The sequence below is a fragment of the Rhamphochromis sp. 'chilingali' genome (genome assembly GCF_963969265.1).
Source record: "Rhamphochromis sp. 'chilingali' genome assembly, chromosome: 16".
Lineage (NCBI taxonomy): Eukaryota > Metazoa > Chordata > Actinopteri > Cichliformes > Cichlidae > Rhamphochromis > Rhamphochromis sp. 'chilingali'.
The window spans coordinates 14,344,738-14,371,039 of record NC_137943.1 but is presented as its reverse complement, the minus strand read 5'-3'; the positions used below and the strand labels follow the sequence as shown (position 1 = coordinate 14,371,039).

Below are 26,302 nucleotides of genomic sequence, written 5' to 3'. Positions count from 1 at the left end.
ATATAGATATCTGCTGTGCTTTTTTAAACTTGTGCATTTATTCATCCACTCACTCTTTTTCTCCAGATGATCGCTCGTGAAGGCCAACCGGTGAGTTTTCTGTGTCGAGCCGAAGGAGACCCTCCCCCTTCTATTGTCTGGATTTCCCCACAGCGCAGGCGGATCACAACTAAGAGTTCAGGGCGCATTATAGTTCACCCAAGTGGCACCCTGGAGATCCGCTACGCCCAGCTCACTGACAGTGGGACATACATCTGCATAGCCAGTAACGCCGGAGGCAATGACACCTACTTTGCCACACTCACGGTGCGTGGCCAACCGCTGGATGCCGCCTCAGCCTTCTTTCTCAACCGCTCACTGTACAGCAGCGAGTTCTTCAACGACACAAATCTAAACAGCACACGCGTTTTCCTCAAGTTCACCTTTGACCTGACCACCATCTTGGTCTCCACGGCAATGGGCTGCATCACGTTCCTCGGGGTTGTCCTCTTCTGTTTCCTGCTGTTGTTCGTGTGGAGCCGGGGACGCGGACAACGCAGGAACAACTTCACAGTGGAGTACTCCTTCCGGAAATCTGAACCCGTCACTGGAAGCTCTTCAGGAGGGACCAGGAAGTTTAACATGAAAATGATATGAAACAACGCAGCCAGGGGTCCCTCAGGGGAGGCATGAGCACGTCCCATAAACGTGTTTGACGCACGCAAACGCACACAGCCTCTGACTCGCAAAGAAGCTTGACAGCACAAGCCCCTGTCCGTGGCTCCACTCATTCGAGCGCCCACATCAAAACCGGAGCCACTTCTCAATTTGGTCTGATTTGTGACCCTGATCTCTCAGCAGTTTTATTCAGCTTGTGGTCAAAATTTGCTTAAATTATACCTTAAGGAGTGCTAGCTACTTGTCATTTATGCTTAATAGGCACAGAAGAAAGAAAATATAGGTGATAAGATGTAAATTGGCACGATCACTGGCCTGTGGAACAGTGATAGTCCTGTTTCTCATTTATTTTAATGAGAAATTATAAGGTTTCCTTTTTAATTTCAATTTCTCTCTTTTTTGTAGAGTCAGGGATTTGAAAAGAAATTCAGTACAGAGAGCTTCTGTCCATTAATCACTCTCTCTAAAGCCTGCCGTGCTGCTAATCATGCATGTAGCTTTAAGCTGTAAGTTTGTACCACTCACAAAAACACAGCTTTGAAAGACAGTTAAATATGTTTTTCTATTTATTCAGACCACCGCTGAGGAGTAAGGATAACAAAGAGCAAAATGTTTTATGAATATTATCATATGGCCTTTGCTTTTATGCACAAAAGCTGAAAAATAATAAGATTTGCGTAAAGCAAGAAAAAAAATCTGGCTTTTTCTTCTTTGTGAGCTTTGTGAGGTTTTACAACATTAGCTGTGTGAGTTTGGGACGAGCGCACCGGCTGAGAGTTGCTGTAGCTGCCTGTGGCCCGGTGGGTTTGGTTTGAAAGTCGTGCCCACCGGTCACAGGCCACCACTGTAACCATGCCAACCAACACAGGAGGGACCGGGATGGTGGCCACAAGAGGGTTGCTGGGTAGAAGAGGCAGGTGACTTCTGCTCCCTCTGCCCTGCATCCCGTTCGTGCTCTTCTTCAACACGAGAGGGTCAACCTGCCTCCTGCCCCTCGTCCCTGCTGTGTTGGTGGACACCCAACCCTACCAGCGCTGCCAGGGGGGAGCAGCCTGGCGAGTTGGTTCATACCTAGAGGCAGACAGAGGACACACGGGCCCACTAGGAGGTGTTCACATTAACACACATTAACACCCTCATCCTACGAGTGGAAGGCGGCACACGTACAGCCCCTTTTCTCAGGAAAAGTGAAATAACTAGCCTACAGAGTGAGAATGGTTATGCATATTTACTCTGATAAACTGTAAAACATTCCAGCAATACTTTATGTGGAGCCATAAAGCTAAAAGTCCATTCTCTGAGAGAGAAGTGATGTGAATTCGTGAGTGTATAAGCTAAGCCATAGTTGTGTAGGTTGTATTTTTATACAGTAGTGTGTGCATGATTCAGTTATATAATTATTGCCACTGCCATCCTACAAGCTGTCGCAATGATCACAAGACCATCTGCTGTCACCGGGCTTGCATAAAGTTTCACCTCATAACACGCACACACGCACGCACGTGCTCAGAGGAGATAGAACCACATTGAGGTGATTTTTTCTGATAGGAACAACACTCAGCGACACACGGACCAATAAAAATCCACAAATCACAAAGTGCAGCACTCGCTGCTCTCTGTCTGTCTCTCAGAGGGCCGGTGTGCGAATGTCTCTGCCCCCCTAGCCCAGTGCTTCCCCCCCTCCTCACCCAAATCCCCCACACACCCCCACTGGGTCCTCCTTTGGGAGGGGTCCCTGGCTGGAGACCGAGGATTTAAAATGTAAATGAAGTCGTGTAACCCTACCCACGCCATGTGCATTGTATAGTGGAGAGTAGTACTGTGGTTTTAAAAATGGAAAAAAAGACTAAAAAGACAAAAAAAAAATTGTTTTTAAGTGTTCTGTTTGTCCTTCAATTCTTTTTCTTTTTCTTTTTTTCAGTTGTTCTCTGTGACCTTTTGGCTGTTTAATGTTCTTCGTCCTCCATGTGGGATTGTCCTCTTCTCAACACCTCATGCAGTAGCACCCTTTCAGATCTCAAGGTGCACGTAAGCCTAAAGCAGGCAGAGCGTTAAGTTCATTCACAGCTGAGATTTGATCTAAAGCTGTTCTGTGGAGAAGAAAAAAATGTTTGCAAGTTAACAGATGAAACTGATAGTTGCTAGTTACTAAAAGCTGTGAAATTAAAACTTTACACACTAATCATGGATTTACCATAGACTGTAAAACACAGCCTGATTCACTCATCCTGATGACAGCTTTGGCTTATTGAATACTCGAATTTGACATTTTAGCTGCTGCCATTTTTTTTAATGGACATGTCCATACATCACACTGTAATAATAAATGTGATGTTAACTTTAGTTACATGAAAACTGAGCAGCTCACACACTGCAGTGTCTTTTAATACAACCAAATCCTGAATGAGAACAAATTAGAGGTGCGCCGATCGATCAGCTGGGGACAGGAATCGACGGATTTTCAGCAGTGACCGGCCAATGAGCCTCATGTGTGTGCGTTTCAGTATGCACAACATGTGCACAGCAGCATAGGCAAATAAGCAAAGCTCACCAAAGTTAAACGCAGGGGAGGAACACCCCAAAAACTTTTGTAATGACAGACCTAATCAGATACTTAAATCACCAAGCTGAACATTAATATTTTAAAGAAACTAACAATGGAAAAGTGGATATAGCTAAAGCTATCCAGAGCCCAGAGAGCCTCGGTATGAGCAATGGATCGAAGCCACAAAAAAAGGAGGAAGAGAAATGGGCTGGTGTCCTGTTGTGTGGTGAAATCCTGTTAAAATATATATATATATATATATATATATATATATATATAATGATGATTAAAAATAATAATAATAAAATAACTAAAAAGAACAAAACATTTTTTTTCCTGTGGTGAGGTAAATATGTCTATTTACATATAGCTATCACTGCTACTGTCCCTGCCTCTGAAGAGAACCTTAAAGTAATGGAAAATATGTTAAAGCTAAATGTTGTTTCATAGAATTTAAAAAGAAAACAAAGAAATAAAACCATGGTAGACTATAGATAAGCGGAAGAGGATGGAAGAATGGATATAGCAATAACAAAAGGCCAAAAGATTAGTTAGATTAGAAAAATAGCTGCTATTTACACATGTCAGGGGTAGCAGAGGGTCTAACGGTGCTTTATATAGCAACTTAATGGTTTGAAAATCATTTCCCCCAGGTAAGAGACACCCTCAGACTCCTTTGCGAGTTAAATCTTGCAAACTCCATTTTTGTCGCTTGTAACGAATGATGAAACCACAGCCTCTCTGTCAGAATGAATAACTGAACAGCTCTTAAAGATTCATGAGGCCGAACAAGAATAGATGAACAAATTAGCCTGTTTTTTTTTTTAACAGTGTCTTTGACAGGGTCTGCAGCCATTTTGGCTCTGGTGGTGTTGAGAACAGGATGTTGCCTTCGTGGATATCTCTTCTCCCTCAGCCCTTCCTTCTGTGTTTCCATCCCCCGGTACTTCTCAGTGCAAACTTAGGTTTAGATGACAGTGAGAATGTGCGTAGCGATTGTGGATGGTGTTATTGTGTAAACATCGATTTCAAATTGTAAGCGTAGATGAAGGTGTGTTTTCATTTTTTGACCTTCTTCTCCTTCTTCCCTCTTTACCGTCCTCGTGGCCCCCTCTCCCGTCCCCCGCCCCCGTCTTCTTTCTTCATCTCCTCGTTGTCCCTGTTCACAGTATTAGGCTGGAATATGGTTGTGCGGTAGTAGACACGTGTTCACTGTGACTGGTGAGTAAGTGTTGTTGTCTTATGATGTGTTGCTCCTCGTGATACCATCAAACACGGAGCAGTGATTAGATCATTGGAGACAAAAGATGAAAGGAAGGGGTGACCCAGGTTCCCTGAAAATCAAAACAAACAAACAAAATAACAAAAAAAAACCACTGGTTCTCATTTTTCACACACCCATTCCTTAAAATAAAAATGTCTGGAACTTTTCCCTCTCTGCACAGTGCCACTCTGGGATCTTTCTCTGCGTGTGAAACTCTGTGAACTGTACTGTACGTACTTTCTCTTGATGATATCTTGACACAATTTAACTTGCAAATGCAGAAAAGAGGTTGGGTTGTTGCAGAGCCGTGACTAAACGCCTATACGCTCGCTTTCTGCCTACTGAGGTACACTGAGTCATCTTGACAAGGAGGTAGTCCATTCATTAAAAACCTGACACCTCCAGCTGATCGGGGTTGGAACGAAGCACTTGTGTCTATTCAAGCTCCAAAAGCTTGCTTGAAGCTAGATGCTGTTAAAAAAAATGTCCTGCATCTTAAATTTCCTAGCAGAGGTTTGCTTTCAAAGGTTTTATTGGTATGCTAAACTGATTAAAAAAAAGACACTTCTCCAAAAAAAAAAATCCTCAGCAGCTCTCCTCAAAAAGGCTGCAGCACACAACACAGCTTTGCAGCTGAGCCGCTGCCTGCCTGACTCTGACTGACAGACTCTCTGTGTTTGTAGATACCAGTGGAGGCGAGCTTGATTCATCTCCTCTGCCACGATTCTTGAGAAAGTAGGCTGAGATATCCCCCGCTCCCTCCGCTGGTTTGTCCTTGCCTGCGGTTGGTACACCGTAGTCTAGACGTCCCATTTACAGCAGGAGCAGAAGCAACCTCACCGTTAGCGTACCTTCCACTGAGGAAACTCTTCAAAGACCCACAACAAAACAAGACGAAAAAAACCCTTTGGACACACACCACAGTCGTGGCGTCAAGCCTGAATTATTCATATTTGGGTTTTTTGGTGTGTGTCCCATTGTTTCCATTCCATTAGCACACTGAGGGAAGCTTTCCTTTAAACGCTTTAAGCGGTTTTCTTACAATTTTGGCCACAACAACATCAAAAGAACCATATTAGTCGTATCTTCAGGACTACATTTCTACATTTTTGTCTCCTGTCATTTCTGATTCCATGTTAGCTCTAAATAAATCCATCTCTTGCTCCGCGTCCTACAGCTGCTGGTTTTGATTGGATTAGACTTGAGATTTATCAGAGCTGAGACGAGCAGTAATAGGATGACAGAGGAGCGAGCCTGGCTTGATTGGGTGATTACTTGGCTCATTAGTCCCATTTCCATAACGGGCCTCTCAGACAGAGTGTCATGCAAATAGACTTTTAGCTGTTTAACAGCATCAGTGTCAGACAGAGATATGACCTGTGATGAGTTTCTCAGGCAAAGAGGCGGTGATGCAAACAATCGCTGTCGCCTGATATAAGTGAGCATGCTGCAGAGCTTTGCTGAAACACTTTAGAGCACCTCAGACAGACAAATGCTTCATCTTAACCTTGACCAGACCCCCACCCACCCCCCAACAGACACACACACACAAACAAAATCACCTCCATTTCCTTCTGTGTGACAATACTGACCCCCAGTGGTCACTGTGAGTATAGGAAACAAATCCTGATGACTGTTGTACCAAAGCAACAGCTCGGGGTCTCAAGCAGGTAAGCGAGAAAATTGACTGTTAGCTTCATAAGTCAGTGCTTCACTGATTTCCTTATAGCCATAGTGTGACCCCTGTCTTGGCACTGGGTGTGTTTCTGCCTGCAGTGGGAGCAGGAGAGGCCTCCATCTCATCAAAAAGCAAACTGCTCTAAGTCTGGAGATTACACACTTAAACCCCCACCACCAGTCTCACCAAACCCTCCCCCCAGAAAACTTCACAGCATTATTCTTTCTCTGTATATGATTAAGTGCTGCTCAGCAAAAGATCGGCTACTCTCTAGAGAAGAAAAAAAAAACAAGTTTCTTTCTTGTGGTCTTAGCAGATTAAATCTATGCATGCCTTTTATATACAGTGATTGGTCTTGCCAAACTCTCACCTACACTTGTACAGATAGCCATGGGTGCCATCGTTGCTGGCCATGGGACTGGCTGAAACGACTAACGTGTGTTTTAATCTGGTACAAGTTAAAGCCAGGGGGCAAAGAGTCACCGGCATTCACGAATATATATATAAAGAAGCATTTGTTTACTTGGGATGATTGTACTTTTACACATATCTATCTTCAAACAGATGATCTGCTCTGATGTGTAAGCTGTTGATAAAGCTATTGATATTCCAAGCAGGGTGGTGGGACTGATCAATCATGCTGTGTGGGGACAGGATTGTTAATGGCATACTTTCATTGATCTATCTTGAATCTTGTCACTCTCTCAAAGTCTCTCTGGAGTAGGAGGAGGCATACAGAGCTCTCATAGACCTGGTTGGCACTCATTCCTAGGTTTCTACACCTCTTTTTTGTTGTTGTAATGATTTCCTCTTAAAACGAGATGGTGCCAGCTTTTATGCTTTTTTTTTTCCAGGTCTGGGGTAATAAAACGCTCTGTTGCCTCTCCCACTCTTTAGAGGAAGCTTTCATTTGGTATAGCTCTGCATTTCTTGGTGCGCTCTGATTCAATACAAACAGGTAAAATAATACTGATACTTAAGGTATCTATCTATCTATCTATCTATCTATCTATCTATCTATCTATCTATCTATCTATCTATCTATCTATCTATCTATCAGCCTGGCACTGACCTCGTTGAGTATCTCAGAACATTTTCCATCCATCACTCTTTGATATTTGTTCCTCTTTCGCGTGATTGTCGCTGACCGCTGAAACCTAGGAATGGGTGCCGAGAGCTCCAACTAAATGCAGAGCCAACGTAAAAACAGCAGCTTATCAGGTCGAATGGCGTTAAAACGATCAATCATTAATGTCAAAGAGACTGTTATACAATCAATACCAAACCTGGACTCTGATCCTCTCCGGCTTCTTGAGCGTCTGAGTGTACGTGAATATTTCTAGCATGTAAATTTTGTGCCATAGCAAGTGGATCCTTGGAGAAGAAGAACAGGAACTGTACATATTAGATCTATTAGCCATATCATGTCATCCAATCTGTAGACCTCCTTGCCATGTCTGACAGAGGAAAATGACTGTTGAACTGTAAATAGTGTAGGTATAGTAAAATAGGATTTATCGGCTGTTTCTTCTCTCCGGGGATCGCCCATGTTTTGCTCAGTCCCATGGCTGCTTGGTCTCAAAGGGAAGGATAAGACAATAATGTATCTGTCTATAGAACACATATGACTTCTTTTTTAATTTAAATGTATGTTTTATATACCGTCTGTCTTGTAAATTAGCTCCTTTTTCGTCATAAAAGCATGATGTGACTCGACTGAATCCTGTGTGCCTCCCTGTTTTGTGTGTGTCACATTAGAGTCTGAGGCTCGTCAGAGTGATTCTATAGCGAGGGTTAGAATTCATATCAGCCAAAAATGTGAAGAAAACAGTGTTATTTTTACTAAGCAAGCAAGTTATCTCCAAAACACACCCGAGTAGTGTTCAAAATCCTTTAACTGTCAAGCTGAAGCTCTGACAATTTTTGAAATATTTAAATAAAATGAACATTTAATATCTGGTTACAGAGAATCTTAGTCGTAGAAGACGTGAATGACGCATTCATTTTGGAGGTTTTGAAAATATGAAGTTTGGGCTTGATGATGGATTTCTGAGAGCTGATATCAACTGAATTTAGAGGGTTTTATAACATTATATACTATTCCCCCCTCTAGAAATCTACCTTATCAATTTTATTGCCGTTTAGCCAACAGTTATAAGATTGATCACACAAAAATCACAGGTTGTTTTAGGAGAAAAATTAAAGAATAAAGACGTTTTCATTTTCTGTGTTTCTATAAACACGGAGCATGAATGTAATGATTTAAAGGAGCACTTTGCAGTTGTGGATCAGATTGTGCAAATGTCAGCAGGAAGCCACCTCATTAAACCACTGAATCATATCAAAATGAGCCATGTTTCATGAAATAATTGCTTTGTTGATATATTGCTGAAGATAATACAGATGGAACACAAATGCTCCTTTAATCAGGTAGTGAAGTTTACTGTAATTATTCACTCAGTGTAATATAAATGCTGTACCTAGACTATGAACTACAGTTTAGATCAGCTACATTAATCCTTTCTAAAAGTATCCAGTGAATTACTATGAAATTATAATTTTTAAAGGTTTTATAATAGGTGATGTATTATTTTTAATGAAAAACACTAAATGTAGGAATAAAGTATGACAACAGTCATACTATTCCCTGATAACCTGTCAGCTGTGTTCCAGGTAACATGGTTGGCATTTCTTTCATTTTGATCCCTTGTGCTAATTCCTATGTGCTAATGGTCTTAATCAACTCACATTTAAATAAAAAGTCTCTACATTTCTGTCAAACTAACATCTAAAGCAAGTACACAACATGTTGGTGTCACAGTTGATGAGCAGTGAACCCTCTCTCTCTGTGGATGCAGTCACACTAAAGAAATGTCAAAGAAGAGAAGAAGAAACTCAACACACTGTAGGGGAGACCGGGGATAGTTGTAACGTGGGTCAGTTGTAACACTTTCAATTTCTCCAATCAGGGCTAAGTTTCAAATGATGTGACTCATCCTGTGCATGCCCAATTCAGTTTTGCTATCACATGTGAAAAATCAGCAGATTTTGTCGAACACAGACAATTTAACATGAAAAAAGTAATTTGTATGCCAAAAAGTAAGTTTTTCTACTTTATTTCAATTTGTAATCGCATTATCTGCTTTGCAGTTAAACTCATCAAACTTAAATTATGTTATTTGTATGTCTATGGGGATATATTCTGTGTAGGTCTTTAGTGCTAATGTTTTAGCCGTTGGCTGTAATGTTAGCTAGTTCATGGCTATAGGAGTCTGGGTCAGTTGTAACAGCAACAGTCTGGGTTAGTTGTAACAATAATGCAGATGTTACAACTTGCCACACTATTACTTTAACTTATATTAAACAAGTTGGGGCAACGACATCAGCAGAGAGAGGTTCACTGGTCGCATTTGTATATGCGGTTAATGCCATTGGCAACACAATTCCTCCACTGTTTGTGTTCCCCACACATACATTATGCAGACCACTGTGTCAGAGATGGACCAGTAGGAAGTACTGGTAGTGGAAATAAATCAGGATGGGTGCAAGAAACAGATTTCCTCATCTTTCTGAAGCACTTTGCAAACCACACCAAGGTAAGCCAGGATAAAAAGTAATGGAATTGCGATGCTGGTGAACAACTACATTTTTTCAGCTTCATTGTTATGTTCAAAATTGGTGCAAGAGTTGTAGGTTATAATGCCCACTGAGCCAATGAGGCCAAACTCAAGGAAGACCAACCAAAGTTAATGAAATATTCAGTTGCAGAAAATTCCATAATTTGTCTTTTTTGGGGGGTTGGAATATGTTCAAAAGCTAGATTTCTGCATTCTGTCACACACACACACAGCTACATAAATGGCTCTAAGTGCATTCATGTGTTGAATAAACAAAGATTACACGTTAATGTTTTGTTAGTACCCTTATTTCATTGTGTTACATTTCACCCCAGGATATGTTACAACTAACCCAGACTATGGGGTTAATTGTAACATTTCACTCTTCGTGTTTGAGACCATACCATGCAATGGGTAATTGTGCTGCAGAGAAAATAGCTGCACTATTTAATAGCAGAGACATGTAAATACTTTGCATTACATTTTGAATCCACTACCTTAAAAGACCTCCAAGTTACAGACAGAAATGTCAAAAATGTTACAACTATCCCCGGTCTCCCCTATTTTAAATTTGCTCCACATAAGGGGCTGAAATCATTTGATGCTTATGTGACTTTGAGGCAAACTATTGCTGAGTAATAGACATTACAGAAATTTCTTGGTCACGAAGAAAGTGAATAATCCACATTTTCATTGTTCATATACAATGACAGTAAAAGGCTATTCTATTCTATTCTATTCTATTCTAAAACAATGTTTTCATGTTTTAATGGTTATTTTTGAACAAATAATAATGAAAATAATACACAAAAAACATGCATCTGAATAATAATTATGAGTAGTAAAACATGACATTTAGCAAATTGAACCACGCAAAAAAGCTAATACTAATTCGAGTGTAGTGTATTGTAATGATGGAACCCTTTTTTATTTTTATTTATTTAATTTTTTTATTAAAAGTTGATCATAGCTTGAAATTGATATTTCAAAAAGATATATTGTGGACTCTAATTATAGAATGGCCCAGTAATACACAAGCTTATGTCACCACGTTGAACCAAACATTACACACGTTTGTAGATCTTCAGAACTACAATTAAGTCCATATGTTTTTGAACAGTCATTGTTATTTTTACTCTGTACACCACCAGAGAGGATTTCAATTGAAACCAAGATGTGATTGAAGTGCAGACTTTTAGCTTTAATTTAAGAGCTTTACCTAAAGTACCGTAGTAAATGAGTTACAGCCATTTCTATTTTCAGTTCCCAATTTTCAGAAGTTCAAAATTATCTTGACAATTGATGATAGTTAGGCCTGTTATCCTATTATTTCATGATTAATTAAGGCTTTCAAACATCTGGTTTAAAGGGCTCAAAGAGACGTCTGTACAAGTGAAGAAGGCCATCATCAGACTATCAAACCAAAAACCTTTTGGAGAGAAAGCAAAACCTTTAGAAGCAGCCAAATCAACAATGTGATTCATTCTTTAAAAGAAAGAACGCACTGACCAGCTTGGCTCAGAGGATAACTAACATGTATGACGGCATGGTTAAAATCAACTTCACAATATCTAACCAAGTAAAGAGCTCTCTGGAGAAGGTAGTAGTATCTATAGTTAGTCTACAATTAAGAGACACCTTCACAAAAATTTAGAGCGAGGTCCAAACCACTGGTTACACACAAGAACGAGAAGGAGGAAACACAACATCTGGTAATGTCCATGGTTTCAGGACTTCAGTCATTGTAAAAATGTTCATTGGTTTGTCCGGCTACTTTTGAGCAGCTGAAAATAGGAGACTAAACATGAATAGAAATTCCTATAGTTTAATAATAACAATTATAAGTCGTGAAAGCAAAGTTTTGTTAAAGCCTTCGAGTTAAAGCTGAAACTGTGCACTTCAGTCACATCTCGACTGTTTAATTTAAAAACCACTGTATGACACATGGAGGTAAAATTACAAAGCATGTCTGATTGTGCAGTTGTACGTTAGGTTTGTGAGCATTAATGTGACACTCTGACAGCCAAAGGCTTCTCTCAAGATTTAGCACCACAGCTCCAGGAACACTCAAACATAAGGTGTTATTAATTCTGGAGACCTAATGTGTTTTAGATTGAACAAATAAATTACACACACTTAAAAAAGCAATTATGTAAATACCCACAACCAATGAGTAAAATAATAACTTTCCAAAATTAACCAGGTTCATTCTCAGAAATTAAACAATTATCCAGGAGACCTTTTTTTTTTTTTAGAAAAAAAGTGTTTATGTTGTACTTTTTTTAAAAGTCTTTGTTGATAAAAGACCGCAGAGCTACTTATTATAATTAGTCTGTACTTACCCTTGTTAACAAAGATCAGTGTTGGGCAAGTTACTTTGAAAAAGTAATTAATTATAGTTACTAGTTACTTCTTCAAAAAAGTAACTGAGTTAGTAACTGAGTTACAAGATTCTAAAAGTAATTAATAACTTGAAAAGTAACTATTGCTTTACTTTTAAAAAAAAAGAAAAGAAAGAAAGAAAGGTTCAACCCTCTGGGGTCCAGGGTATAATTGGCCATTTTTGACTACTTTTGATGTTTCCTCTACATTTCACCTTTAAAAACTATTTACTTTGTTTGGTATCATTCTTTTCAGCACAACCTCACGTGTCAGCTGTTCTGCATTCAATAAGATGCCACACAAATTATTTGTGCCACTCCAAAAAAATTATTTCTATCCACTATAAAGGAGAACATCACAGCCTGATACCTGCAGGTCTGACAGCAGCAGGTGTATCACTCCTGTTTCTACCTGGAGACAGCAGTCGCCTCATTGTTCTGACACAGAACACAAAACTATCCACAACACTACACACTACACTAACTACATAAGACAACACATTCACTACACACCCCAAACACGCTAAACGTCACAAATATCTCACATCTCAAAACTCGCTCTCTCTCTTTCTGCTGTCTTTATCTCTCTCTCTCTCTCTCTCTCTCTCCCTCTCTCTCTCTTTCTCTCGCTGTCACTCCTAAAACTTCCTCCACTTCCTAAACAACCAAATATCATGTTGCCATATCATTTTTTGATTGGTCAACATGGTGCATTTTTCTACCAAAACGAACAGGCTGTTTTTTGTTTTGTTTCGTTTGTTTTTAATTTTTTGGTCATAAGCAGAGAGCGTTTGCTAGCGCTGTCCTTAGACAGCAAACATGAGGAAACTATTGAGGAAAAACACAATTTAAAAACTGGTATATCTCACCCTTTTGCTTTGTCATCTTAAAGTGGTCGTGTGATTGGCTAACGACGACTACTTTATTCTTCCTCAGTCAAACAGCAGCACTCATGCGATTGCTTTGCCCCCTAGTTCCAGGTGTTGTGCCAAAAAGTGATCTTCAGGCAGAAAGTGATTGCCTCCGCAGGCGTGAGCAGCTGCTTAAAGCTGTAGCGCCCAGATTACGGTAAACTGAAGACAGCTTCAACCGTCTGTTTGTTAAAAAATAGTAACGCGACCACTATGGGCGCCGTCTGTAAACTGAAACATGCCGAAATTAACAGCAACATTTTTCCACATTTAGCTCTAAATCTTACAAAAACATGTTTTTTCGAGTCATTTTTTACAACATTTAGTATAATATTTGTAACTTTTCATATTTAAAACAGGATTTTAAATGTTAAATCTAAATGCTAAATGTTAAATGTAAATATTATATTTAAATGTAAATGTTAAATGTTAAATGTAAATATTATATTTAAATGTAAATGTTAAATGTTAAATGTAAATATTATATATAAATCTAAATGTTAAATGTTAAATCTAAATGTTATATATAAATCTAAATGTTAAATGTTAAATCTAAATATTATATATAAATCTAAATGTTAAATGTTAAATCTAAATATTATATATAAATCTAAATGTTAAATGTTAAATCTAAATGTTATATATAAATCTAAATGTTAAATGTTAAATCTAAATGTTATATATAAATCTAAATGTTAAATGTTAAATCTAAATGTTACGGGAAACTAAATATTTAGCTAATATGCAAATTTATTGTACGGGTCAACGGAAATACCAAAATAAAAGCTTCAAGAAAACCTCCCGCGCTAAAGTGTGCCGGTCGCGGTCAGGTTCTGTGTTTGCGCTCCTCTTACGGTCACTTTTGACTGCCATGAGCTGCTTCGACTATTCCCTACCAGCATGTCCAGCGATTTAGCTGAAAACATTGGAAGAGCCGTTTTGTCGGCCATCCAACGATTCAGCGGTAATGCACCCTCGACCTCACAAACGCCGCAGCACTTGGTAAGTTTATTGTATAGCATTTTGGACGGGTTGATAGCAGTGTTAGCAAAACTAGCAAAGCTAAATTACTTAGCTAGTCCTCAATTATTTCATTTGGTAGGCAGCAGACAGAGATCGAACATCATACAACTCTATTTATTTATTTGGTAGGTAGGTAACAGTCGTTCTTGATGTAAATGTTTCCTTAGGAATCCAGCAATGCACCTGGACCAAGTAGACCTGCCGTCTCCACTGGGATACCATACTGCTCGGTAGGCCTTCTTACACATATCATTTAGCTGACTAATTTTTGTTTTTTCTTTGGTGTAATATGTCACCTTAAATTAAATCCTGTCAAAGTAATGATTCTGATTCTACATACATTTCATCTTCTTAGGGGTCCATCACTAGCAGTGTCACATCACCACCAACAACATTCACAAGTTTTACGTCATATTTTATTACTGTTTTTGCTGTGAAGTGTCTTTTGATTGCTCACTTTCATATTTTAAAACTATTGATAAAATATTACTCTAGCTAATCTGTCACAGTACAATTGCCTCAAATTACCCATCTTTTGTTATAGAATTGTGCTCATTGAGATTTTCTGTGCCGTGTTCTAGGATGGTTACCAAGGAAGGCTTCAGATTTCCAAAGAGGAATTGGAAAATGTTCTTTCCCTGAAAACATCTTTTACTGAAGCTGCATCTATCCTTTCCATCTCCAGGCCCACTCTGTATAAGTTACTGCAAGACTATAATATCTCAGAGTCAAAATTCAATGTAATCAGTGACCATGAGTTAGATCAGATAGTGTCCCAAATAAAAACTGAACATCCAAATGTTGGAGAAGTGATGCTGATGGGTCATCTGCGTTCCAAAAACATAGTGGTTCAAAGATGGCGCGTAAGAAAGTCACTGCGGAGGGTGGACTCGGCTGGTGTTCTATCCAGGAGAAGAACTGCAGTTGCTCGGCGAGTATATTCTGTGCCTCATCCAAATTTCATATGGCACATAGATGGAAATCACAAACTGATTCGTTGGAAGTTTGTTGTTCATGGTGCAATAGATGGATACAGCAGGATGTTGATGTTTCTTCAGTGCTCCAGCAATAATCGAGCTGAGACTGTGAAAGCCCTCTTTACTGCAGCTGTTGGACAATTTGGCAGACCCCTGCATATCAGGACTGATCACGGAGAGAATGCTCAGATTTGGGAGGACATGCGAGCAAGCAGGGGTGAAAGCTCTGTCTTAATGGGAAGTTCTGTGCACAACCAGAGGATTGAGCGTTTCAACCGAGACTTAAACAACAACTGTAGCCGCATTTATGCACCTATATTTTATGAATTGGAATCACTTGGTATCCTAGACTTAGAAAATGCAACAGACCTATTTTGCCTTCATTATGTGACTCTACCACGAATCAACCGCACTTTGAAGGAATTCAAAGCTGGATATAACAATCACTCTGTTTCCACTGAAGGTAATAGAACTCCCATCCAGCTTTTTGCCTGCGGAACTCATGTGTCTCATCGTCACAACCCAGAACTTTGTACAGCAGAGGTCTCCATACCCTCCTTGTCAAACTCTGAAAGTAGGTTTGTCCCATTAAATGACAGCGATTTACAAGAGCTATATACAAGCATTCACCCTTTTGAAGAAGACAACAATAATGGTAAAACATTGTTTCAACAAACACAGCAGTATATTTTTAACAAACTTGTAAATGTGTGACCTCAACCACAGGATACCAGTGATGTTCTAAAGAGTGATGACACTTAATATTCTTAAATGCTGTACAGCAAATGCAGTTTTTGTACTACTGCAGAAGCCCCTCCCCTCTAGCAGTGATGCCTCCTGCCACATAAGGACTCAGAGTTAATGACTGACAGTGACTCATAGGCTATTCAGAAGGCTACAACCACTTTTAGTTTATGGGTAAAACCAGTTATTCAGATTGAAGATCAAATTCACACTGTAATACAGTATAACAGTGAAAATTATCAACACGGAACAGTCAGTCTTTAAATCAATTCACAAGATTATCTACAGTATTGTTTTAATCATTGTAAAGTTGCAATAGTCTTAATAAATGTTGCTGTTAGATGTCTAAGTAATCCTGGCTTGTTCTACAAAGCATGTTTAGTATACTCTGTGCATAAACTGTTTTGAAGTGTCCTTGTTTAAAAAAGAAAAGCTTAATAAAATTATTGTATTACACCAGTGACTTTATTGATTTGTCGTTGAAAATACAGAGTTAGCATTTTTATAAATCTATTGAAGCTTTGAAAATTATTACATTTCAACATTAAATGCAGTCAGAATTTATTTCAACTATCTTGTATGAAGCAAAGTTACTTGAAACTACAATTAATGAACAGGATTAGAGTTAACAAACCCACCATTTTAATTTCACTTTTTTTGGAACATGTTTAGATGGTGCTGAATAAAGCTCCATTCATGAGTGCTACTAAGAAGCAGTAATGAAAAGCATCATCATCAGCCATTGTTGTTTCATTCACAAAAAGCTGAAGCTCATTTGCACATGTGTGTGCAATCGGGAGATGTTTGCTTTCATCGTGAATGAATGTTATTTTAGGAGCTGGTTGAAAACCTATGGCTGGAACCTTGCTGCTCCCGGTGGCAAAAGCCAAGATGTGACCAGGGCCCTGTTTCAGGAAGCCGGTTTAGAAAACTCAGAGTGAAAAACGATACGCAGGGTTGAGTAACCCCGAACTGTCCAACTCGGAATATTCGGTTTCAGAAAGGCTGATAACAATTAGTTCAGTCAACGCGGAGTTGCTTTAACCCCAAGTGAAGCGCGCGGACGAGGATACATAAAGCCCTGATAAGCGGAGCACAGATTAAGCGAGTCACCATGGAGACGGAGGGAAAGAAGGCGCGGTCAATGTATGTCACAGCGCTTGAGGCCGAAATTCTGATGGCAGCATATGCCGATAACATACAAATTCCGCGGAAAAAAGTAACACAGCCACAGCTGCAAAAGAAAGGGAGCATGCATAGCTGACAGAGTCAATGCGTGAGTGTTAATTTAAACATTGATCTAGGGATTTCCACCCATTTAACACATTATTTTATCATATGTTATTTGTTATTTTATACATTTTATTTTGTGATGTGATGTGAGCGCAGGTGCAACCCAACAGGCCCCAAACGTGCCTGGCAGCAAGTAAAAATGAAATATAAAAATATAGTCCAAACAGGTAAGGTGTAATTGTATTATGAGCCATAGTGCTTGGTCTGTTTGTCCCATGTAAATCAATTGCAGTTAGAGGCTACATTAATTTCCTTTCTGTAAGCACTTATTGAAATTATCTGAGCACATTACAAGTACATATTTGCTTACTCTGTATGCTCAAATGTGGCCCGTTATAGCCAACAGAAAAAAAGCGGAGGCCCGAAAAACAGGTGGGGGTCCTCCACCACCACTACACAGAGGCTGAGCAGTTGGCCCTCAGCCAAAACAGTGGGCGCCCTGTGGCCGAAGGCATCTCTGCGGGGACATCCTCTGAGTCAATAACCCCGCAAGACACAAGTGCCGACATAAGGGGTAAATTCAAAATAATACATGATGTGCATACATCCTTTCTTCACAGTCACCTTTGCAGTGCCACTCATTCATCTGATAAACTCTTCACCATAATGGATTATTTTGTAGTGAAGTAATTTTCCGACTGATTTTGCCTTCCCTCAGTCTTGGTTGTCCTTGAGAGCATAATGACAATGAAGTGTAAGGTGATTGGTATGTTTGTTAATTGCCATTTGGTCCCTTGTAAGTTATAAGTGACCTGTATAAACCTCATATTCTATCAGTTGATGGTGATGGTGTGCTGCACCAGATGCAGTACACCCTCCTGTTGAGCCAGACCAACATGCAGTTGTGAGTAATACTCCACAGATTAGATGAGTTTACAGTAGAACAGCAATGTTGTTTATTTCTTTACTACAGGAAAATAATGAAGAAACATTGACAGCTGTTACAGAGGAAGAAGCAACAGAGACACTTTATGAGGTGTACATCTTTTAATACTTTGTGTACAGGAAATACAGGCGACCAATAAAGCCAGTTGAACAAAAAATCTGTTTATTCTTCTTTCAACATGTTGAGGTGATGGGTCAAAAGAAATGATTGTGACATATGGTGTCTCTGACTGCGCTTCCATCTTGTATGTCCGTGGGAGGGTCAGGATGTTCATGGTTTGGATCACTGCTGATGTTTGGTTCAGAAGGACAGTGTTCTCCTCTAATTGTGGCAATGTTGTGAAGAATCACACATGCCACAATAATGTCACATGCCCTTTCTGGGGTGACCCTGAGTCTTTGCAGGCACTGGAACCGGGCCTTAAGCATTCCGATAGTCATTTCAATTCTGGCTCTTGTCCTGCAATTAGCCAGATTATATCGCTGCTGTGGGCCCGGTTCAGGGTCAGGGTAAGGGGTAAGCAAATAGGGTAAACATGGATACCCCCTATCACCAAGCAAGTAGCCAGTGAACTCTCCTAAGACAGAAGGATACACTTCAGTTCAAATGTCCCTGAAGCAATTGGTCTTTATATATTTTAAAGTATTCTCAACTCACCATGTCCAAATTGTGCTCAGTGTACATTCACGGAATATTTGTGAGTCATGGACAGAGCCTGGCCGCTTGGCTTCCACATTTGTGATAATGTTGGCAGCATCATATATGATCTTCACAGTGCAGAGAACACAAATTAGCATCCATTACTATGATGAAATAATTTGTTAGTTTGAAATGCTACAGGGAACTATGTACCTGTACATTAATGCTGTGGAAAGACTTCCTGTTCACATAGTCTCCTTCATTTACTGAAGGAGCAATGATTGGAATGTGAGTACCATCTATACAGCCAATCACGCCTGGGAACCGTGAAAATAAATGTACAATTTAAGTAGTAGTCCAAGTATCACCACATCATAAATTAAGTTTTGGTCATCCTGATACCTGCAATTTTGTGGCATCCCTCTTTGATGAATCTTGTGGGTCTATGACCGGGGAACACCACAAACGAGTACAGGAGACGTTTCAGTGCAACTGTAACATTCCTGACTGCCCGACAGACGGTAGCCTTGGAAACGTGCTCAGCATCACCAATATTATACAGAAAGCTCCCGTTTGCAAAAAACCGAAGTGCGATACAAATAATATGTACAGAACTGAGAGGATGTCCGCGATGTGTCACATGCGTAATATATGGCCTGAGGATGTTATTCACATAACTTATAGATTGTGCTGAGAAACGGTAACGTTCGCACAGAAAATCATCAGGAAATGATAAAATGTCCAAACGCGCTCTGATCACTCTCTCCCGGCGGAGAGCTCTGCGGAGAATTTGGGCTTCACGATCTACTGGCTCTTCAAGGAAGTGGCACGCCATGTCCGACACTTCCTACTGTCAGGTTTCTGACAAAGAGGCGGAGACAGTCAGGGTTAGTTGTAGTAAACCTGCTAGGGGGCAGGTTAGCTTCACGGCGTGTGTCGTCATAGTGACTCACTCAGGCTTCAGCTGAACTCGCTTTGTGAAACCGAAAACCCAGAGTTTTCGTTAACTCAGGGTATACTTACTCAGTTTTTCCACTAAACCGGCTTCCTGAAATAGGGCCCAGGCCTCAAAGCCTTCACAAATGCCTCTTCATCCTTGGTAAGAGTCCTTTCTCCAAGTGAGTCTCTCAGCTCTTCATCTAAAAACAAAGAAAAACCACCGTTAACCTGGGGACACTAAAATAGTTAAAGCTTGAGCTAACAACTAAATGATGGCTAATGTTTTTATAAAAAAATACAGAGGTTCTGTCTTTGCCTTGCTTGTCAGTTGTAAGCTATCATACATCTTTATTCCTGTTTTGTGTGCGCGCATGTGACATAAAAAGACAAAGTTTTACTTTAGTGTCCCGAATTGTTTCATGGCCAGACTACATTATGTGAATTTCTGCTTACTTTCGACACACTGGAGAAATTCCCGAAATTTGACCACCATCAGCTCCTCTCTAACTCTTCTGTTGCTCCCAAGGACAGAATAGCTTGGCCTGAGAACCCCAGCAATTAAACTGGCTGTCAGATCTTTGTCCTCCCCCGATAGGTCAAGCAGAACACGCAAACTGGGGTTCTCTCTCAGGAGTGATAAAATCTAGACAGAAAAGTTTAAATAATGGTTAAATTCCAGTTTTAAATATAAAAAGTAGCTCACTCTAAATGATTATAAAATAATGACCAATTGATACAGAAAAAATATAACTCTCACTCCATAGTAGGACAAGCCATCAGTTAGTTGATCGAAACAGCTTTGCCGTTGCAGAACTGCAAGGTATAGAGCTGCATTTTTCACAAACAGATCTTTATTGGCCATGGTGACTGTGAGTGGAAGACCTTCAACTTGATATCGCCATGAGTCGCAGCAGCTGACTGCTTCCTCCAAATCATGTTGAGTTGTTGCATTTACAACCTAAATATTTAAGAAAAACACTTTAAATGTTTGTTTTTTACCAGTGTACACAAATACTGCAGATGGTTCATTTTAATTGGACTCGAAACGTTTTTGTTTTGGTTTATTTGGCTGTATTTCACCAATATTTTTTTTTAACAAAAAGGAAACAAATTGAAAATATAATACATGGAATTGCCTCTAATAACCAAAAGTGTATTTATTATATATTATAAAAGAAGACCAGAAGACTTGTGAATATAGGAAATATTACAATATTCTTGTTATAATATTGCAATTCACCTTTTTCAGATTCTCTCTTAACTCAGGGTCACCTATATCATCCGGTGTTAGGTGTACTTGAAGAATGTCTCCTGACACAATGTAGTCTACTACATGTGGAGAGAGAAAGGCAGGTGCTTCTCCACCTTGCACCATTATCGTGGACAACATCCTGCCAATGGTTCGATATACTCCATTTTGCAAGTGTAGGATGTTAAATTTCAGTGTGCATCCATTTGGTGTAGCTGAAAAATAACACACAAAAAAGTATATTCTGTACAGACCCCAAACTGATATCTTGAGATTGACAGACAAAAATGTATTACTTTTTTTTTTTACTGTTTCAGACACACAGAACATAACAGATTTATTATCTGTAGTCATTTATTAACTTGTTAATGTTCTGTCAAACAATGTTCAGATCAGGTGGTTGTTGCGTTTGTAACATTATAAAAACGAGTGTCGTCAACAAGCCTTTAGGCCTTGAGTAAGTAAGTAAGTAAGTTAGTTAGTTTGACTGTGAAATCCTATTACCTTCAAAAGCACCACTGTCCTGAAAGATGGCCTTCACCAGTAAACGGAAAAACTCCCGCCTTGGCCCCCCAAGGTCAGCAGCATCTTCCTCTGTATCATGTTCATCGCTTGCAAATGTGACATAAAGCATCTCACAGCTTTCTGCAAACTTGGGTCTCTTGAACTGACGCAAAGCAGTCGACCACACATTGGCTCGACTGATATGGAGTTGTCTTGTTCCTGGTGTAATGACTTTCTCACTATGAGCTCTAAGAAGACCTTCAATTTCTTCTTTGCTGAGCTTCTTAAAAGACCTATATAAAAAAGGGACAATGACAAACAGATCTTGGGGAAAAATGGAAATTTGCTGTACATTTGACTCAAGTGCACAGAGTTACAACATATAATTATGTTGTGATAGTCCATATTAAATTAGTCAGAAATGAGCAATTACCTTTGTAATTGTGTAACTGCAAAAAAATGATGCAAGTAAAGATGCAAATAAAATATTCAATTATCAAAGGTTACTTTCAAATCTTACCTTGAAATATGAACTTCACTCTGTCTATCAGACTCTTCTAGGAGGCTACGCTGAATTGCCTCTTCAAGAGCTTCATCTTCCTCCAGAAAAATAGGGCTAAGTAGATAAGAGATATTAGAAATCATAAAACATGTCAGCCTTGAAGAATTTCTCACACTACATCATTAAAAAAAAAAAAAAAAATTAAATGTAAATCCTAAAGTTGCAGTCATTCAGCAAAAAAAACCCAAACATGCAAATTGGAAACTTGCATCAAAACAATATCCTAAACAACATCTAAAATGAAGGATTTCTTTAACCCCTAGACAACAGCTTACACAAATTCTGCCACATTATATGGAAACATCTGCTGTCCCTCTGCCTGTCCCTCATTTTCACTCTCTTGAATGCAGCTCTCTGTTTCCTGATGCTTGGCCTCACTTTCACCTGGTGTTGTAGACAACGCATGATGCACTGAACAAAGGAAAGAAGGTCAGCATGACTTGCTTCATAATGTTAACAGCCTTTATATATCCTTATATTAGTTTAAGTGAAAGTTGGGCACATATTCCTCCTTGGCTGTAATCACCTGTGATAATTCGTAAACATTAAAATGGTAAATGGCCTGTATTTGTATAGCACTTTTACTAGTCCCCCCTAAGGACCCCAAAGCGCTTTACACACCCAGTCATCCACCCATTCACACACTGGTGAAGGCAAGCTACAGTTGTAGCCACAGCTGCCCTGGGGCAGACTGACAGAGGCGAGGCTGCCATATCGCGCCATCGGCCCTTCTGGCCAACACCAGTAGGCGGTAGGTGAAGTGTCTTGCCCAAGGACACAACGACCGAGACTGTCCGAGCCGGGGCTCGAACCGGCAACCTTCCGATTACAAGGCAAACTCCCAACTCTTGAGCCACGATCGCCCCAATCGGACAAATTAACGATGCTCTCATCAAACAAACCCCCCAGGAATTATTACGCACTGCAGTAACAAAATCTAACTGGTCATCGAGCTTAGAACCTCACTAGGTTTTCATTCACATCACATACCTCGTCTTCTCCGGCAGACTGGACTTTCAAAGTCACTATCAGACAGCTCTTCTGGTTCCTCCTGAGGGAAAAGAAAGCATGTTCTACATAAAATCAAATACAGTTGCACCAAATCACTGGTAACACAGAGGCACATGGCTGCACTAAAAACTGTTTACACCTGCTGAAACTGCAATATTAATTAATACAATTAATAAAATTATGTTAAGGGAACAGACTCACTTTTTAGACAATAAATATTTCTGCACTGCAATATAAAATGTTTACCTGTGCAGGTTTTTGTATCCCTGCCATTATATAGAGGCAGGTGGTGGAACAAATCGAGCCAACTTCTTGGCCACCCCAAAGAAAACTGCTAGAAACATTTGGTTTCATTAGTCGTTTACATCCTCTAATTGTACTCAAATACTCAAAAGGGAATGTCTGGCCAGTTGACAGTGCAAATGTTCTTCTGAAGATTGCTGCTATTTCTTCTCTAAGTTGTGCTTCAGACCAGTCAGATGTAAAGGAGATCTTCCCAATAAGGCCATCTTGTGCTAGTTTTGCTCGTGAATCTCCTCTCGGTATGAGAAACGTTGATGCTGAAGACAAGGGCAAGCACACAACATCTTTTGTATAGTGTTTGCAGGTCTTGTTTTTTCTCACAAAATGTGAGCGCGTAGCATGAGCTTGAGGAACTGATGGAAGAGGAACCTGAAATGAATTCAAACACAGATACAGATAGACACCTATGCATTACAATACATCCGTAAGGTTTCTGTTATCTGTTCATTAAAAACAAACAAACAAACTGTAGACTCAGACCATCTTACTATTGTCTACCCATTACACAGAAAACTGAACCTTTTGTATCTTGTAGATTAGCATTTGGTGATTGTTGGTCAAGTTGGTGATTCAGTTCCCAGGTGCTCTAATCTAGAGCTCCCAATGAGTTTATCCGACTATGACTGTGTGCGAATGTTGGACAGAAAAAGTGCTTGTATTAATCTGTGCATGTGAATGGGTAAATGAGATCTGTTGTATAAAGTGCTTTGAGCACTCAATTAGAGTAGCAAAGGCCTGCAATTAGGTCAGTGTGTATTTGGACCCTAACAAGTTTTATTTTGTTGCCCGTTTACTGAAACATATTCCAATCAAAATTATATCATGGACATGATGTGCAGACTAAGCTTTAATTTAGGGTATCCATATTAAAATGATGATGTCATTACCAATTAAGCAGATAAAAGGCCTGGAATTGATTTGAGACGTAGTGTTTGCATTTTGAAAATTTTACTGTGAACAGACAACATGCGGTCAAAGAGAACATAACAGAAAAAAGAAAATTAAGAAATTAATACAGCCACTACAGTGACCATCAAAACGATGAAAAATATTGACGTAAAATTTATTTTGCGACACCACAGAACAAATGATAGCGTATAATATGAAATGATAGATGTTTTCATATCGTCATATCGAACAGCCCTAATACAGAGGGTTCACTGCAAGGTGCAAGCCACTCATAAGCCTCAAGAATAGAAAGGCTAGAATGGACTTAACAAAAACAAAAAACAAAAACATCTAGTAAAAGCCAGCTAAATTTTGGAAAAACATTCTTTGGACAGATAAAACCAAGATCAACCTCTACCAGAATGATGGCAAGAAAAAAGTATGGAGAAGGGTGGAACGACTCATGATCCAAAGCATACCACATCATCTGTAAAACATGGCAGAGGCAGTGTGATGGTTTGGGCGTGCATGGCTGCCAGTGGCACTGGTAGTGTTTACTGAATATGTGACACAGGACTGAAGCAGCTGAATGTGTTCAGAGACATACTTGTCTGCTTAAGTCCAGCTAAAAGTAGTCACATTGATTGGGCAGCATTTAATAATAAAGATGGAAGATGACCCAAAACATACAGTCCAAGCACCCCATGACTTTAATAAAGTAAAGAAATAGAATATTCTTGAATGGCCAAGTCAGTCACTGGATTTTAACCCAATTGAGCATACATTTCAGTTGTTGAAGACTAAATTTAGGACAGAAAGGCCCACAAACAAACAGCAACTGAAAGCCAATGCAGTAAAGGCCTGGCAGAGCCTTAGTAAGGAGGAATGCCAGCATCTGGTGGTGTCCATGACTTCAAGACTTCAGGCTGTCATTGCCAACAAAGGGTTTTGAATAAAGTAATAGAAATTATCATTTTATTTTCAGTTATTTAATTTGTCTAATTACTTTAGAGCCTCTGAAATGATAGGATTGTGTTTACAAATTAATTTTTCCCTCTCACATTTTTATGCATTCATTTAGTCCAACCCACTGAATTAAAACTTAAAGTCTGCACTTCAACTGCATTGGAGTAGTTTCATTTTTAATTCATTCTGGTAATGTACAGAAGCAACATTAGAAAATGTGTCTGTATCCAACTACTTATGAACCTGACTGTATATCAAAACCAGTCAGCTAAGATAAGATAACATACCTTTATTAGTCCCACAAGGGGAAATTTCATGATAAATGAGTTAAATGATATGTGTAAGAAGGCCTACCGAGCAGTATGGTATCCCAGTGGAGACGGCAGGTCTACTTGGTCCAGGTGCATTGCTGGATTCCTAAGGAAACATTTACATCAAGAACGACTGTTACCTACCTACCAAATAAATAAATAGAGTTGTATGATGTTCGATCTCTGTCTGCTGCCTACCAAATGAAATAATTGAGGACTAGCTAAGTAATTTAGCTTTGCTAGTTTTGCTAACACTGCTATCAACCCGTCCAAAATGCTATACAATAAACTTACCAAGTGCTGCGGCGTTTGTGAGGTCGAGGGTGCATTACCGCTGAATCGTTGGATGGCCGACAAAACGGCTCTTCCAATGTTTTCAGCTAAATCGCTGGACATGCTGGTAGGGAATAGTCGAAGCAGCTCATGGCAGTCAAAAGTGACCGTAAGAGGAGCGCAAACACAGAACCTGACCGCGACCGGCACACTTTAGCGCGGGAGGTTTTCTTGAAGCTTTTATTTTGGTATTTCCGTTGACCCGTACAATAAATTTGCATATTAGCTAAATATTTAGTTTCCCGTAACATTTAGATTTAACATTTAACATTTAGATTTATATATAACATTTAGATTTAACATTTAACATTTAGATTTATATATAACATTTAGATTTAACATTTAACATTTAGATTTATATATAACATTTAGATTTAACATTTAACATTTAGATTTATATATAATATTTAGATTTAACATTTAACATTTAGATTTATATATAATATTTAGATTTAACATTTAACATTTAGATTTATATATAACATTTAGATTTAACATTTAACATTTAGATTTATATATAACATTTAGATTTAACATTTAACATTTAGATTTATATATAACATTTAGATTTAACATTTAACATTTAGATTTATATATAACATTTAGATTTAACATTTAACA

The 26,302-nt window shown here is 39.2% G+C and overlaps 3 protein-coding genes across 5 annotated transcripts in view; 2 read left to right on the top strand and 1 right to left on the bottom strand.

Moving 5' to 3' along the window:
- The window catches only part of lingo3b (leucine rich repeat and Ig domain containing 3b), a 55,531-nt gene extending 47,671 nt beyond the window's left edge, over positions 1 to 7,860 (top strand). For both annotated transcript variants that reach the window (XM_080907748.1, XM_080907747.1), the window contains one exon: positions 67 to 7,860. In XM_080907748.1, the coding sequence (XP_080763874.1) occupies positions 67 to 636 (570 nt within the window). In that variant the 3' untranslated portion in view covers positions 637 to 7,860. The remainder of the gene's footprint in view (positions 1 to 66) is intronic.
- Positions 7,861 to 13,778: 5,918 nt separating this feature from the next.
- Positions 13,779 to 15,790, top strand: LOC308413055 (uncharacterized protein; the record flags this gene model as incomplete). Its single annotated transcript, XM_080907840.1, has 4 exons — positions 13,779 to 14,055; positions 14,244 to 14,306; positions 14,658 to 15,516; positions 15,780 to 15,790. The coding sequence occupies exons 1-4, from the start codon at positions 13,954 to 13,956 to the stop codon at positions 15,788 to 15,790; spliced, it is 1,035 nt and encodes a 344-aa protein (XP_080763966.1). The 5' UTR covers positions 13,779 to 13,953.
- Positions 15,791 to 19,293: 3,503 nt separating this feature from the next.
- LOC308383644 (uncharacterized protein) lies at positions 19,294 to 25,926 on the bottom strand. 2 transcript variants are annotated; one of them, XM_080861688.1, is made up of 9 exons: positions 25,643 to 25,926; positions 25,392 to 25,454; positions 23,127 to 23,552; positions 22,860 to 22,920; positions 21,828 to 21,923; positions 21,308 to 21,600; positions 20,312 to 20,512; positions 20,008 to 20,197; positions 19,294 to 19,754 (listed from the first exon to the last, which is right to left on the bottom strand). In XM_080861688.1, the coding sequence occupies exons 1-5, from the start codon at positions 25,742 to 25,744 to the stop codon at positions 21,865 to 21,867; spliced, it is 711 nt and encodes a 236-aa protein (XP_080717814.1). In that variant the 5' UTR covers positions 25,745 to 25,926; the 3' UTR covers positions 19,294 to 19,754; positions 20,008 to 20,197; positions 20,312 to 20,512; positions 21,308 to 21,600; positions 21,828 to 21,864. The 2 variants fall into 2 exon arrangements, with proteins under 2 accessions (XP_080717814.1, XP_080717815.1); XM_080861689.1 differs by lacking the exons at positions 19,294 to 19,754; positions 20,008 to 20,197; positions 20,312 to 20,512 and adding an exon at positions 20,928 to 21,018.
- Between the last annotated feature and the right edge of the window lie 376 nt (positions 25,927 to 26,302).